The sequence below is a fragment of the Centroberyx affinis genome, unplaced genomic scaffold (genome assembly GCF_046629955.1).
Source record: "Centroberyx affinis isolate AG114_WGS23_722 - 3 ecotype Tasmania unplaced genomic scaffold, CSIRO-AGI_Caff_v1 ptg000210l_1, whole genome shotgun sequence".
In the NCBI taxonomy this organism is placed as follows: domain Eukaryota; kingdom Metazoa; phylum Chordata; class Actinopteri; order Beryciformes; family Berycidae; genus Centroberyx; species Centroberyx affinis.
In genome coordinates this window covers 255,001-270,656 of record NW_027278902.1, presented here as the reverse complement: position 1 = coordinate 270,656, position 15,656 = coordinate 255,001, and the positions used below count along the sequence as shown (strand labels likewise).

Here is a 15,656-nt window from a genome sequence, read left to right as displayed (position 1 = left end):
ATCCACCAGTGTGTTCAGGTGAGTCGCTCTCTTCAGGTTCAGTTCACCCAGAGTCCAGCAGCTTGCCCCTCCACTGAAACACAAAAATCTGGTTTCCTAGTGTCCAGATGCAGGCAGGTCATCAAAAAACAGTGTTTTAAAGTAACAGCTGCAGTTTCCTCCTTTTCGCTGGTGTGCAATGCAAAGGACTCGCTCCTGAGAATGGCTCTACACGAGTGGCTCTCCTTGGACTTTATACTGGTCCATGGACACGCCTCCTCCTACACTGAGAGAGGAGCTGAAAGGCACAGCGGAGAAAAGCCAGGCTAAAGCTCTCTCCCTCTGTCTCTTTCCCTCTCTCTTGCTCCCTCTCTCTCTCTCTCTCTCTCTAGCTCTCTCTCACTCATACACACAAGCTTATATACACACTCACTCTCCCTCACTTGTCCTCTCTCAATCCAGAGTGCACAGAGAGAATTGCAGAGAAAAAAGACAACTGAATCGCCCTCTCACTTGTTAAGGCGCACAAACACAGCCACACACAAAATACACACAGAGAAACACACACACACTTACTTTTCTCTCCCCACCCACTCTTTCTCATCTACTCTTTTTTCATTCTTTTTTTTGTGAAGACGCCACATTATACTTTCTATTCACAAAAAAATGAAAGGAATCTCACTTATCTGAGCCATGAATGCAAGTCCTGCCATTATTATAGCAGGTGGTTTGTTAATCTGACTGTTTATTTTACAGCACTTTGTAACTTTGTTAGGAAAAGTGCTATTCAGATCTAGTTAGCATTAATATAATTATTCTCCTTAGTCATGAATGTACTCCTACTTACGCCTCCTATTTAGTGGAAAAATGACAAACATTGATCTATATTTTCCACCTGCATACAGTGAATTATTTTCCTGTGCTGTCTTCACTTGATAAAACATTTGTGTATACACAAAAAAGGGATTAAGAAAAAACACACCCATGCTGTTCCACTTTAATCTCCCCAAAGGCCGCTCACTCTTTATACCAAACACAGACATGCATATGCCTTCAGGGCAGAAACATTGTTCAAACAACAAAGCAACCTCATGCCAACTTCCTCAACATGGTCTCAGTGTGTGTGTGTGTGTGTGTGTGTGTGTGTGCGTGTTTGCATGTGTGTGTCCAGTGAGCGGTCAGTCTGCTCTGCACCACCGTCCCTCCTTCGTTATGTCGGCCCCCGAATCTCTCTGTCTCTCTCTTCTCTCTCTCTGTCTCTCTCTGTCTCTCTCACCACTAACTGGAGTGGGCAGCTATAAAAGGCAAATGGACAGTGCCCCCCCCCCCCCCCCCCCCCCCTCTCACTGCTGCCCTGCCCCCACAGGTCTTAAAAAAGCCTCCCCTCTCCCACAGTGGGCTTGCAGGATAAGTTTTAACAGCACTGCTAGCTGGGACAGTTTAAAATACGATTGTGTGTTTCTGATCATGAGAGAGTCTGTAAATCAGTGTATTACTTTGTTCTTGCCCGTCCGTGTGTATAGATATGCCCTCCACCCAGTCTTTAAAGTTTTGAATCATGGCTTTTATTGGTGGACATTTCTTTTTTTTTATGTTCCTTTGCCTCCATTTTGCCATGGAAACCCAGCATGTATTGTAATGCCTTTGTGAGTGTGCTTTCTTCTGGCTTTTTTCTTCAGACTGGTGGCTGGTTGCCATAGGCGGGCCATGGGCAGCAGCCAAGCCTTACAAGGCCGTGCACCACTCAGGTGGGTGCTACAGGACGTGTTGTTAGTTACATGCCGCCTAAATTCCTCACACATTCTTGCTTGGTAATTGATCGGAAATGTGTCATGAATATACAGCCAATATTTCTGAATTCAAGATATTGATAACTGTTCTCTCGTTGTATACTGAAGCACTTTGTTTGTCTCTTTTACTTAAACTGCAGCACTACACACACACACACTTCTAACATATGAGTCCATCCAAGTGTGTGCCAGAGAACAACAGCAAGGCATAAAAAGTATTTTTACTCAGCTGTTTACTGCAATGAAAGTCGGATATTTAAAAGCACAACTACATCTGGTCAATTTTAAATAAATTGCTTTAATTAGATGACTGTAATAGCAGTGTAGCAAAGCAGTTGGTAATTAGTAGAGCTTTTCGTTGGTCCCCTAGCTCATTTGGAATAAGAAGGCCAACTAAAGGCAGCTACAGCAGCATGGCTTCATTGTGTGTCATTTATGAGGTGTTTGTGTGTGTGCGTGTGTGTGTGTGTGTGTGGTTGAGAGAGAGCGAGAGAAGGAGACAGAGAGAGAGAGCAAGAACTAGTGTGTGTGTGTATGCGTGGGGGGGGATCTAGAATGCAGGGTGGTTACACAGTGGTTAGCAGTGGTTAGTAATGAAGCTTTGTAGGTGTTTGTCTGCTGCTAATGAGCTCTGACTGTGTGTGTGTGTGTGTGTGTGTGTGTGTGTGTGTGAACGATCAACAGTTGACCAAAGGCTTCTGAGTTGTCTTCAGTTGGTCTTAAGAGAGCTGTAGCCTCGCATAATTTAGCACACACCTTGTCCTTTGGTGTGTTGCTATTGTACAAAATAGCAAAAACACAGAAAAATAACGTATAAAGCAAGTGAATCTGAGATTTGTTAACAATTATTATAATTGGGAACTAGTTTATGAATGTTTTATGTTTCATGGATTTATTTTCAGCTAGACACAAGTTGGAATGAAAAGCAGTAGCGTGGTTTGGCCACACGATGGAGTAATGGTACCTTAAATAGAAACAAGACAGGAACCATATGTGAACAGCCTAATCTGATATCTAATCCATAATCAGTTGCTTGCTTCAGTCATAAATGTATTATGGACTTTACATGTTAAGGTTTAGAAAGGAAACTGTTATACATTACTTTTGATCATGTTTCACACTGAACATGTTCAGGAGCCATCTAAATTGTTGGTGTTGCTGCCCTACTGTGTGAAAGTGCAAAAGGCTGTGTTGCTCCACCTTTCTAAAAAACAAGTTCCTGTTCCTTTAAGGGATCGCTCCAAACTTCAGCCCGGTGACGTTGCTTTTGGGCATATTCCATACTGATAGAGGGTCCAGTGGCGGAGAGGGGAATCTCCTACTGCAAGAGCTGTTCTGTTCCAGGTGTTGAGCAAAAGCAGGTAAGAACATTTTAGGATGACTTGAACCAACTGTTATCTTCCTTCATATAGTAAATTAGTATCTTGGGATATTAACTATAATATGTAGCCATACCCTTGACTCTTCATCTTGACTATGTAAAGAAAAGTTTCATATTGCTATGTTTTCACCACTGATTGTATTAACAGTAATTACAGTTACAGCCTAAATAAAAACTTTTCTAAGTAGCTATCCAGGTTGTGTTTTTATTACTAGAGTTGTAACTTTAACCTTAAGTATTCATCTTGAGGCAAATTTCAATATTTTAATCGAAACAGTGATTAAAGTGACAAAACTGTCTTACAACCCCTGGGATGTAGGACAGTTTTGAGATGTGCATAGCTGGACACTTTATTTCTTAATTCATTGTTACAAACTGTGGCTCCAAGTAGTGGCGCCTCACTATCTGGCGGCATGGAAGGTACTTTTACACTTGCTCATTATGTACAGACCTGGCAGGAAATAGATGTGAAGTGAACGTCATTTCTTTTTCAAAACGCTAAATGAACTGCTAGGGTCGAGCAATCAACCGTGGATTTTTACCCACTTTCGTTTTTTTAAATAAACTTTTTTAGGGCTGTCCAACCAACAAGAACAATGAGCTGCAAGTGCTGCCTCTGTGTGTTCCAATAATCTGTTCAAATGATAACAGATTATTTCAACGAAGTCACCAGCATTCATACAGTTACACCAGTTTCAGTCTGTCAAAGAAAATGCCTTGCCATTAATGACGATGACCCCACCTATTTTAAGCTATTATGCAACTTATTGCAAGTGTTTATCTCTCTTGTTCGTCCTGTAAACACCTAATGACAAAGCTGTTTTTTACAAAGCACAATATGAATCATTTTGACTTGGTTCGGCTTGGTCACCTTCCAAAATATCACTCTTAACACTGTAATTCTTCTCTGCAGACCATTTTTTCATCATGAACACAGAGAATCATCCTGAATTTAATTCCCTAGAAGGAGACGGGACGAGTGAGTATCTGACTGAGTGTCTCTAATGTGAAAATGTATGTGATCACGCAGTTCACTTCCCGCTACAGCTGCCACCATCCTGCACACCACACTGCCTGAACGCACATGGCTTCAGAATACTGAACGTTGAAGGTTTATATGTGGAGTGATATATACATACAGACCATGTTGTGGATGTCACCAAGACAAGTTCCTGTACATTTATTGAACTTGGCAATTGAAGTGATTCTGATACTACATTATTCTAATAGATAACATTAGCTTACTGACTCATTGTAAGCTAACTGAAACCAAAATTAACATATTTTGACCCGCCAAACATTTTACTTTTCAGACGTTTGCAGTGATGTGACAGATGTGAAGCTGCAGGAGGAGGAAGAAGAGAGGGAGGACAACTCATTCAGTGGGAATGGAATGGAGTGTACTGAAGGTGTGATGGGTAGACACACACACACACACACACACACACACACATTCATGATAGGAAATGCATCATCAAGGTCCCAGGTGCCTGTGGGTGTAGTTTTTTTTTTTCTTTGTGGCCTGCACCGGTGCTGTTCATGACGTTTCATTCTGACTTTGATCAAATAGTATTTGCAAATAATTCTTAGCATTTGATTTAGCCGGCTTGTAACTCCAGTTGTGTGGGATTTGCCACCTAGGGCGACACACTGAGCGCCAGAAAGTTTAGACGATCGCAGGAAAGTATTTGAACGTCAAATTTGTATGGTTCTCTGTAATCAATAACATAGCCGACACTATTGGAAATTTCCTTATGTGGTAAACCATCACCCAACTCCCACTGATAATCCAAGCACGATAAACACATTTTTTTATTATATTTTTTTGAATATATTATTTTATCTGGTTTTATTCCTGACTACAGTGTCCGTCTCCACTTGGGTTGACATATACTGTTTGATAAAGCTAATATCCTAATTTCATTACTGAAATTATTCTACTATGTGTGTTAGATATAAAGAAAAAGGAATTTTTGCGCACCTAAAAGTATTTGAGTGACAGGTGCGTAGGACAAAAGCCAAAAAGGTCGCTACTGAGAAAGCAAGCTATCCACACTTGCAACGTTTTGGTCAATAAGACCTTCATGCTTGCCTGGTGAAGTCTTATTGACCTTAACGTCACATTCCTTTCTCAATATTGTTATATATAAAAAACATCCTTGGTATATATTTTTAATAATGCATGGATTGTACAATATACCATTGCTCTAACACAATGCCGGAAGAATTTGTACATTTATATTTTGTGACCACCTTGTTTCAGATATGTGATATTTTGAGTGGGGACTTATTTTTTTACATGTAGACTTGTGGCCTTAGTCCCTTGTCACCAAAAAAAACCTCGGCGTTACAGACTACTCTCCTCTCCTATTTATGCTTGCCACCCGTCTGCCGCACTGGCTGCATCTCCTGAAGCCCTGCTGTGCGTCTGAAGCGCAGCCTGCGGTTCACTGCTCTCAGACCCTGGACTCTATAACAGGCCTATTAGGGCTCCGTTTGTGCGAAGTTTCCATAGCACCTCTGAGCGCTTTCCACAATACAAGGCGCTGCTCTTCAGCTCATCATCAGCCACCGCCGAGACCACAGTGTGGTTTCTGGATGGAGCTGAGCATGCTGGGGGTTGGTTGACACTTCGCAAGAGGCTATGTGACAAGGCCCTGCAAGCCAGGCCTCAGGACTAGCGGTGTCAACAGTTGCGGCGTTAAGAAATATGCACATGTGTGGACAGGAGAGAGTGTGGTGGTCAGATCCTGTATGGTGTGATGTTTCCCTGTCATGTAGGAACCTGAAGCTAAGCTCTTTGTCAGGTTACAAGTCTTAGAAAGACGGTCCAGTAACAGATAGCAGGTTGTATTAAGGTTGCACTTGTGAGGCTACAGAACTAAACCGCTATTGGCTGATCATTAACCCAGTAGGAATATAGTTATATATAATATAGTTAGATAGTTATAGGACTTTAAGTGCAGACTTTCTAAAGTTGAATTTGGGATTTGATTTTGAATTCTAAAATCACTCCGACCATGTCTTCTAGGGTGTTTAGGTGCTGCACATTTTAGAATTGACTATCATGATTTTGAATTTAAAACAGAAAAGTGTATATTCATGCTAGCTGCTTATTGCGTGCTTCTGCTTTCAACATCCTTGAGACAGGCAATACACAATCAATCTGAAATCTCTATTTATAAAAGGAGATGAGGAATCGGTGCTGTCAGTTTGAGATGTCTACACCATCTTCTGCTGCCCTGGTTCTAGTTTCTCTGCATTTAGAGGAAATGCCTTCCCTTATCTCAAGCCCACATCTTCTGAATCTCTTTCTGACACTGTGCGTCGGCCCAAATTAACTTAGCCCCACTTTGGAGATGTGTTGGTGCTAATATCAAACCATAAATACAAATGTAGAAGTGAGGACGTGTCACGTTGTGGTTGATGCATTGCACTGTGGAGTCTCATCAAGCTTATGTACCTCCTTATTTGGACGTGAGAACAAACATGAACATACATACAACTATACATCACTCTATATATCCATCTTTGTTAATTATTAATTTATAGGCACATGTATCAGTTATTTCATGTATTTAAAGTATAGATCAGATGTTACTCCAAATATAATCTTTGCCTCTCCCTTGCTTCCTCCTTGTCTAGATATGATTCAACTGAAGACCGAGGCAGAAGAGATAGAAGATAATGAGCTATACCTCAAGGCTGAAGAGGAAAAAGAGAACATACCAAAAGAGGAGGGAGAGGGGGCCAGCGAGGACGGGATGGAGGAAGGATTTGATGAAGAGAGGCCAGAGGAAGATGAAGACGAGGAGGAGGAGGAGAGGGACGGGGAGGGGGATGAAGAGGGAGACGCCCTAAATGAACCACAGGACCTGTCCCTGGTAGATTACACTCGTTATGAGAGCGCAGCCCTGCCAGACGCCCACGCAGCAGTGGCAGCAGGGAGCTACATGTCTGGAGCTGTGGCCCCCCGCAGCCAGGCAGCAGGCAAGCTCAACTGTGACATCTGTGGCCTGTCCTGCGTCAGCATCAACGTACTGCTGGTGCACAAGCGCAGCCACACTGGTAAGCACAGGAACACAGCCCAAACACCTGACCTCAAACAGCAGTTGTGCAATCGGCACATTGTTGATTGTGAGAGCAGATAGGGCCATCTTTTCACTAGGTCAAGATGCTTGATTGAAGACTAATGTGTCTATGATGCATGAGTCTGCATCATACTTGACGCACATGTCCTAACCAGTGCCACGGCGTGCAACTTTGGTTATTTAAGTAGTTGTGCAATATCCTTTATGGTAATACACATCTAATGCGCGTGCAGTAACCTCACATTGCTTGACAGGTTTTTTTTTTTTTTTGGTTTCTTTTGCAGTAACAGAAAAGTCAACACATATTATATCTACTGTCACTATTTTATGCTGAATTATGCAATTCCTATAGTCATTCAACTATTTATTTGGACCATGCAGGACCATCTAAAGTATATAAATGAAGTGCGTTCCCCATGAAGCTTTCATTGCATGGGAATTATACAAAGAGTGTAAAAGTATGGAAAAATAATTCTTTAGCCTTGCTACACAATTACACATTTTATGTTGTTTTCAGCCCATTGTCTCTCCACATGTTGTGATATTTGTTATTGCAATGTCATCTCGCCCTCTCTCTCCTATCTTTCTTGTCTTTCTTCACTGTGACTAATAAAGCAGAAATGGCATTAAAAATAATATTTAATACAAATAAATTAAGTCTTGAGAAAGACCATACACCAAGATCACACTTAATCCATAATGCATATGTTGCTGCACTCCATGTGAAGCGTTATTTTCAAGAATCCTGTGGCTCCAACATATTGAAATTAAGATGATCAGGCATGGTTATTGATTTTCATCATGAAACCATCACAGTTAGCAAAAAGAACATTCATCTTAGATTACACATGTATTATCAACACACAAGTAGAATAAATCCAGTGCATGCATTAACACCTGCACTTTAGCACAGTGCATCTGCAGTGATGTTGCGATAACAGATTGTCTCATGTGAAATGAGTGAACCTCCATTGGAGAACAACACATCTGACGCATTGAGTGTGATCAAGGGGTTAGAAAGAAAATGTTACAATGTGAAATATGTGAGAACCTTTTCCATGGGGCCACACTGTGTTTTGTCTCAACAAGGCGAGAGGCCATTCCACTGCACCCAGTGTGGGGCCTCCTTCACCCAGAAGGGAAACCTGCTTCGCCACATCAAACTACACTCCGGGGAGAAGCCTTTCAAATGCCCCATGTGCAGCTATGCCTGCCGCCGACGTGACGCCCTAAGTGGGCACCTGCGCACCCACTCTGGTACCAGCTTGCCACCTGCACTCACTCACACACATGCAGTTTATATGCACTGATATGCACCTGTGAAAGGATCCACATATTTTTTTTAAACTTTGGTAAGATATGCTGAGCATGCATGGTCCTTTTCAGTAACATCCTGCCATGCCATGCTGTTCATACAGTTATACACGTTCACATCCGAGAGTTGGCCAGTACATCTACAGACTTTGACTGTTGGCTACCTATCTTCTCCTTTGTACATTTAGGGTGAAGTGCCTTGCTCAAGGGTTTTAGGGAAGGGAGAGCATTACTAACTCACTTTCCCCTCACGTGTGTCACCTGCGCACATACTGTTCATTCTGCTTTACATCAATTATTTCCATGCCACTCCACCTACTGTATGAAACCACGTACCTAAGTAAATTTACTTGCTCTACCATTTAGATGTTGCTAAATAGATGTTTCATGTGTGAATGTTTAACTGAAACTCCTGCTCACAGTAGAGAAGCCCTTCAAGTGCAACCACTGCGGCCGCAGCTACAAACAGCGCAGCTCCCTTGAAGAGCACAGAGAGAGGTGCCATGTGTACATCCAGAGCAAAGGTCCTGCTGAGAGAGGTGAGCAGCCTCACACTTGGCCTCCTCCTTTTTAACACGTTCCACCGCTCATATCTCAGTTACACTGAACACAAACACAGAGGTAAACACTCACAGAAACACCAACATGCCTTCACAGGATACCTTCAAACACATCAGTCACACGTGCAGTGCACACACACTCATTCAGGTTCACACACACACACAACTATAAATGTTAATGTATCCAAACCACTGCATAGGCAACATAAACACATTTGTACAAACACAGCATGCGCACAAGTCAAGCTCTTACATTGCCTTCAGATCCTGTTTTATAGCCTCATTACATTAATGAGCTTATGGTTGTTACCCCATCATTAGGGCTAAATAGGTTATGGCTGCTGTGGTTTGGAGCTGTTGCGCTATGAAGACATTTCTCATGTCTGTAGCAGCAAAGGGGAAGCCAAAGATGTAGGACAAAAATTTCACCCACTGCTCCCCACCACCAACCTCCCCAAAACATGTCTGTACCTACTTAATGTACAGGACAGTTGCAACACACGAACGATGCTCTGCTTTCGTGGTCACCAAATGTTGTAAGTTTATGCCTGATAGTGCCGTGGCGGTGAGGAAGTACATCCTCATCCTGTGGTCTCCTCTCCTGTACTGGTGAAGTAAAAAAGCACCAGGAAGTGAGGTCAATGGAGCTTGTGATCTCAAATTAATATCTTGTTCCTCCCAGTGTGAGTTTGCTTCAAACAGCTGGGTTGTTTGCAACCCCACTGTACTTCAGTTCATAACCTCAAATGCATTGGGGGGTGGACAGCTGCAGCTCAGTGCATGTACACTCCCTTCATTCATGATAGCTCTTGATTGTAAAGAGGTCTTCATTTCCTTCTTTCTCTCACCCTGTCTTTCTCTCCTACTCCCTTGCTGTCTTGCTCTCTCTCGCTCTCTCGCTCACGCAGAGGACGGCCACGCACCCAGGACTCAGATGGGCACTGAGCGCGCTCTGCTTCTTGACAGGCTGGCCAGCAACGTAGCCAAACGGAAGAGTTCAATGCCACAGAAGTTCACTGGTAAGAGCAGCCTCACTCACTACACTGAGAGATAGTTAAGCAGAGGCACTGACCTCTTGCAGATGAAATGGAAGAGGGTAGGGCTGTGTTGTAATTTTTAGCAGAATATAGTATTATTTTGGATGTAACTACAAATTATGTATGTCTGGAAGTTTTGATTTGATTGATATTTTTGTCTACCTAATTGCTACGTGCTATTATACATTTATAATTTAATTAGGAATCAACATGGTCACTACTCTGGTCTAAACTCTTACAGCTATTTGCTGCTGCTTGCTTGTTGAAATATATGCATACTCTCTGCTTTTCACTGTGCATTTATGCTAACTTAAGTTTAGATTACCAAATTTATGTTTGTTTGAATATTTCAAGTTATCTGTCTGAGCTATTTGTCTGTCTATTTGTCTTTGCTGGCCTCCTTCATTTCTTGCCAAACAGGAATTGAGGGCAGAGCGCTGGCCTCACACCCTGCACCGCACCATAGAGTGGTAGACCACTGCCCTAAATTCACAGCGTGAACTATATCATAGGTGGGTATTGTTAACCATGTATATGAAAATTAGCTAGAAATGTGAGGTAATAGAGGGAGACGTACACTTGCAAACTCTCACACAAGTATAGAGTCATACACCAGTTTAAATGCCCACTTTTTAGGTTTTGATTCAAAAGCAGATAATTTGTCCCAGTGCTGAATGATCGAATGACATCAGTTTCAGTAAATGGCTGACTTGGCGCAGCGATTTCCCAAACTTTATGGGCGTACACAGCCATTTTCAGTAGTTGTCTTGCACCTTTCTGGTTAAGCAAACCTAGCATTGACTTATAGTTTCAGAATCGAGTCTCATGCTGCTCGCAAACAAGGGCGTTTGGGTTAAGGACTCCTGCTCTCTCAATCAGCTTGACAAATGAAGTGAGATCTTTCAATATGACAACCACAGGGGGAAAAGAGAAGTAATGTATGCAACCGCAGAGAGAGAGAAAACAGGCGAGAGCCGAGAAACGTGAGCAGGTGCCTCTCTGTCTTTACTTCTGCGGTGCAGCTGCAGTAGAGGCCTTCGTCTGCTTCCTCTCAACCCTCTGTCCTTTCATGCCTCTACTGCTGTAAGCAGGAAGCTCAACTGCTGGGTCAGGACCTGCTCAGATGCTATAGCTTTAAAGTCTTTTGTCCCGTGTATCTGTCATGTGGAACTTTCCAGTTCAATGTTTAGGTTTTCCCTTTGTCGGCCTGGGGGAGACAATGTGCGTTTTCCTCCGTTGCCTCTACTCAAGACCAAGGTGGGGACACGTAAGTCTCATGTAAGGACGCATATTATATTTTCCGCAGCATCTCCTGGTAAGAACTGCTTTCACTGCTGCTTGCTGTCTGTGGTATTTCTCTGGCTGTGTTGGCAGATGAAGCACAGTTAGTTTGATGCCTTCTCCTGCCCAGTCTTGAGTGCTGTCTCTCCCCGTGTGGCTGGTCTAGGGGACAACGGTGTCTGTCTGGACCTGAGCTTTAACAGGGAACTCACCCACCGAACTGACGTCATGGACGCTCCGCCGGGCTCCCCGGGCGCCGACGCCCACCATCAGCTCATCCTCTCAGGCCCGGACGGTGACCCAGCTCCTTCCCACAGGCCCTACCCCATCCCCTTAACCCGCAGTGACATCAGCCCCCTGGCCCTTACCAACGGTCACAAGCTAGGCCTGCCGCCGTCGGGCCTCGCGCACGCCGCCCAGCCACCCCAGGGACACCTCAGCATGGACTCATTCCACACTGACAGCTCCCAGATCTCCCAGCCTCTCATATACAGCTTAGGGCACTTGCTGGGGGCGCCGAATCACCAGAACGGCCTCCCGCACCCCCATGCCCAGTCGGTCCCCTTGCGGCCCCTGGAGCCGCTACGGGTGGTGAGGGCGGACGGGGAGGGGGGTGTGGTGCCTGGGGCGGTGTACCCCTGCGGTCACTGCAGGGTGATCTTCCTGGACTATGTCATGTTCACCATCCACATGGGGTGTCATGGCTTCCGCGACCCACTAGAGTGCAACGTGTGCGGCCACCGCAGTCGGGACCGCTACGAGTTTTCCTCCCACATAGCCCGCGGCGAGCACCGGCTCGAACTGAAGTAGCACTCATGCAGAAGCTCACATGCATACACATGCATACACACACATACTCAGACACACACACACACACACACACACACAAGCTCACACAGACATATATACACAAGCACACACACACACACACATTCACTCACGTAATCAGCCAGTAGCTAGTTGTATCAGAAATTAATAAGTATAGCATGAAGTAGCATCTCTCTCTCTCTCTCTCGCTCTGTTGTGTGTGTGTGTGTGTGTGTGGTGTGTGTGTGTGTGTGTGTGTGTGAGTGTGTGATACATTTAGGGAGTGTGAAACATATCAGATTAGTCTTAGTCATGTTGTACTTCTCATCTGAAGAGATGGCCTGTAAAAGTGTTTATACGGGAGTAATTGTACTTCCTTTTTATACATAAATATCTACTTATGAAGGCTGCTTATGATCATGTAACTGCTGTTTATGTTGTATGAAGCTACATTCAAATGTTCGACAAAAGTAGCCGAAATAGTTACATTTACTGTCTGCTCTTGATGTTTTCCTGTTGTATGTATTCAGGTGTAAAAATAAAAGAGAAACCTTTTTCTTTTTTCGTCACACATAGACTCTACCTTGTTGAGAGAAATTTAGCTGCTCTGAAAAAGACTTGCCAATTCAAGACAGCAGAAAAAAAAATCCTATTATCTCGAAGGTCACATGTCTCCTTTTAGGCTGTGGTTTTGAGAGAAGTGCAGTTGACAGCTTCAAAGGACATCACTTCGCAATGCACCATGTGCTGGTTTCTCACTCCTGATTTTATACTCATTTAGCACTTCCACAAGTCAGAGACGGTTCATAGTATTGCAGAGACATTTTAGTTGTACAGAATAAAAGTAGAAGAAGCATAAAGTATAAAGCTATATCCAGGAAGCATGGAGGCAGCTAATGGGGATCTAAATGAAAATTGAAGTAATTACAAAAATAAGGCACTATTGAACATGTAAAGATTTCTCTGGCAGCAAGTTAAAGCTTTTTTTAAGTATATCAATGCAGCTTTTCCCTATGAGGATGAGCCTCCGTACCCCAACATTAGCTGAGAATTGGTATGTTCTGAAAATTATCAAATCAGGTCAAATGACAAATGATGCTTGCCTTCGTTATGGGAATGTCTCCTAATTTCATCATGGGATTTACACATCACAATCTTTCCACCCCCCGGATGCTGAGGAAATAATAGCAGTGGGTAGCGAGGGCTCTTCATGCCAGCGTCCCTCTGCTGGGAGAAGCGAGGCACTGCATGATCATGTCACCCGATGAGTTTTCTTGATATCTTTTCTTGTGCAACATCACTCTAGAGCAGCAGGTTCCCACAGTGAGGTCCGGGGACCGCCATGGGGTCCTTGAGGGGTTTCCAGGGGGTCCCAAGCAAAATGAAGAACAGCTTGATTTCATTGTCATTTCGGTAGTGCAGTGAAAGAATATACAAGGATGATTTTTTTTTTAACATAGGTTTCACTCTCCCCACTGAATCACATCTACCAACAAAAACCTTGTCAGATGGGGTTTACAAGGGCAAAATCTTAACAAATGCAGGTTTGTGGTTTACTGTGTATCTATTTGGGGGACTTTGATATGAAAGAGCTTGGGTACCTCTGATTTAGAGGGGCCTTGAAAGCTTAAAGCCAGGGTAAAACTTAGCACAAGATAAATTATTCTTCTATTGCACAGCTTCTTAAACCTGATGTTGACCTATGTAAAGTTTCTTTGGAGTGTTTCGGCCAAGGCATTAGACATAACATAACATAAGTCAAAATGTCAGTGCATCAGACTGTGGGCTTTTCTTGAAGCACATGTCGGAGGAGGGACGTGGTCACGCCTCGCTTCCTTCAGACCAGAACAGGGTGTGAGCCTCATCCAGCTGCCACCGCACTATCTGTCTTCTCCATCAGCGCCAGTTCCCTTTTCTCTCTCTGGGTCTGAAGAGAAGTGACACTTATGAGGCAAACTGTCATCACAGCTTTGTGTCCATATGTTAAAAAGCCTAGTCATCCATTTGAAAAGTACGGCCCTGTTGCTTCTTTTTTTTTGGCATTATAAGGGATTGACTTTAGGGTGTTTTGTTGCAGAAGTTACCAAGAGATTTGATGAGTTTGAGCATAATTGCATAGGTTTAACAAGATTAAAGTTCATGTTAGGGTGAGAGGATCAAGTTTTAGGACATAGTGAATGGCTCCAGTCTTCCAGTGATCCTGACATCAAAGAAACAGGTGCAGGGGGAACGGGAACAGGACCTGTGTGTAGTCATTGTTGCTTTTTCTCATTTGATGACCCCCTGTCTCATTGTTTAAAAAGCCCCGTCTGCCCGAGCTGCAGACTGTGAAGTCCCACTTCCACCATAAAGCTGGCTTGTCAGACAGAGTTTACTCAGCCAGACAGGAGTCATAAAGCGAAAATAACGGAAGTCCAATTGACACGGGAGGTTTCTAGTGACATCTGCTGACTGAATAAGGACTCTACTTGACAGCCAAAACCAAAATGAAATAAAAACTGATGTATTTTAACTGCGATGACACACTTTACGCAGGGTTTGAGAACAACTAAGAAATCAAGCGAAGAGGTTATAGTAATAAAAATAATAAAACTATGAGAAAACACACAAAAATAAATATTTCAAGTACAATACAGGGCTGCTGGACTTCCTGACAAACAGCAATTTGAATTTGCTTTCATTATTGTGGCTGTGGTGAGAGTTTAGTCTACCATTATAGAGGAAGGGAGAATTAAATCCAAATGTACAAGAGACAAGCTTGTCTTTCACAGGGAATGGGATCAAACGGAATCAAACGAATGAACTGTGTTGCCAAAAATAAAATATCTGCTGGGTGTTTTTCATTTTCAGGGCAGGATATGGCATGGTGAAACAATTTGTAATTCTTGGTCAGGTGTCCCGTGGTTCCCCAGAAGATGGCGCTATTCGACTAAATTGCTTCTTAGAGAGAGGTAGAGAGTGCAGCCAGCGGTTTTGACTGACTCATCCACATGTTCCACTAATTCATAAACAATCCCGCATGAAAGACTTCTGCAGTGGACGTTTTCTCCCACGGTTGATGCAATTTCATTACAGTAACTGAACATATAGGGGGGAATAATCTTTTTGTTTTTAAATAATACTTGCCAGTTGCCACCTTTGCAGTGACTTATTTCGACCCAGAGAAGCAGATATGAGCATGCGCACTGCATCGGCTCTATGGGGACGGGGAGGACATCACGGAAAAACGTAGCAGTACCACAAACCCCACGCTGAGATTTCATTTCTCCCCCCTGCGCCAAATTGCGCGACAAAACGGCTCACGACTATGCTCGACACGGCGTCAGAGTCAGGGACCACTTGACAGCCCCGGGCGAGGTCTGAGTCGGCGCCGAGCTGAGGTCGAAAATCCATTTCTTCATATGGGAGCAGCATGC

The 15,656-nt window shown here is 43.5% G+C and overlaps 2 protein-coding genes across 5 annotated transcripts in view; both read left to right on the top strand.

The window, feature by feature from the left end:
* The first annotated feature begins 3,028 nt into the window (after positions 1-3,028).
* On the top strand, positions 3,029-12,449 carry LOC139661662 (zinc finger protein Aiolos-like). Of its 2 annotated transcripts, none has more exons than XM_071540199.1 (8): positions 3,029-3,130; positions 4,064-4,129; positions 4,464-4,559; positions 6,796-7,218; positions 8,331-8,498; positions 8,981-9,094; positions 10,024-10,134; positions 11,600-12,449. In XM_071540199.1, the coding sequence occupies exons 2-8, from the start codon at positions 4,078-4,080 to the stop codon at positions 12,241-12,243; spliced, it is 1,608 nt and encodes a 535-aa protein (XP_071396300.1). In that variant the 5' UTR covers positions 3,029-3,130; positions 4,064-4,077; the 3' UTR covers positions 12,244-12,449. The 2 variants fall into 2 exon arrangements, with proteins under 2 accessions (XP_071396300.1, XP_071396291.1); XM_071540190.1 differs by having other exon boundaries at positions 8,978-9,094.
* Positions 12,450-15,455: 3,006 nt separating this feature from the next.
* Positions 15,456-15,656, top strand: part of LOC139661797 (protein AF-17-like) — a 21,544-nt gene continuing 21,343 nt past the window's right edge. For all 3 annotated transcript variants that reach the window (XM_071540383.1, XM_071540373.1, XM_071540365.1), the window contains exon 1: positions 15,456-15,656. This exon is cut by the window's right edge and continues 105 nt beyond it. In XM_071540383.1, coding sequence (XP_071396484.1) covers positions 15,653-15,656 — 4 coding nt within the window. In that variant the 5' untranslated portion in view covers positions 15,456-15,652.

Bases quoted from the DNA above. Each gene is read 5' to 3' on its own strand.
- LOC139661662 (XM_071540190.1), top strand. From the start codon at position 4,078: ATGAACACAGAGAATCATCCTGAATTTAATTCCCTAGAAGGAGACGGG. The intron at 4,130-4,463 runs GTGAGTATCTGA...TTTACTTTTCAG, and splicing joins CCTAGAAGGAGACGGGACGA to ACGTTTGCAGTGATGTGACA. The intron at 4,560-6,795 runs GTGTGATGGGTA...CTCCTTGTCTAG, and splicing joins TGGAATGGAGTGTACTGAAG to ATATGATTCAACTGAAGACC.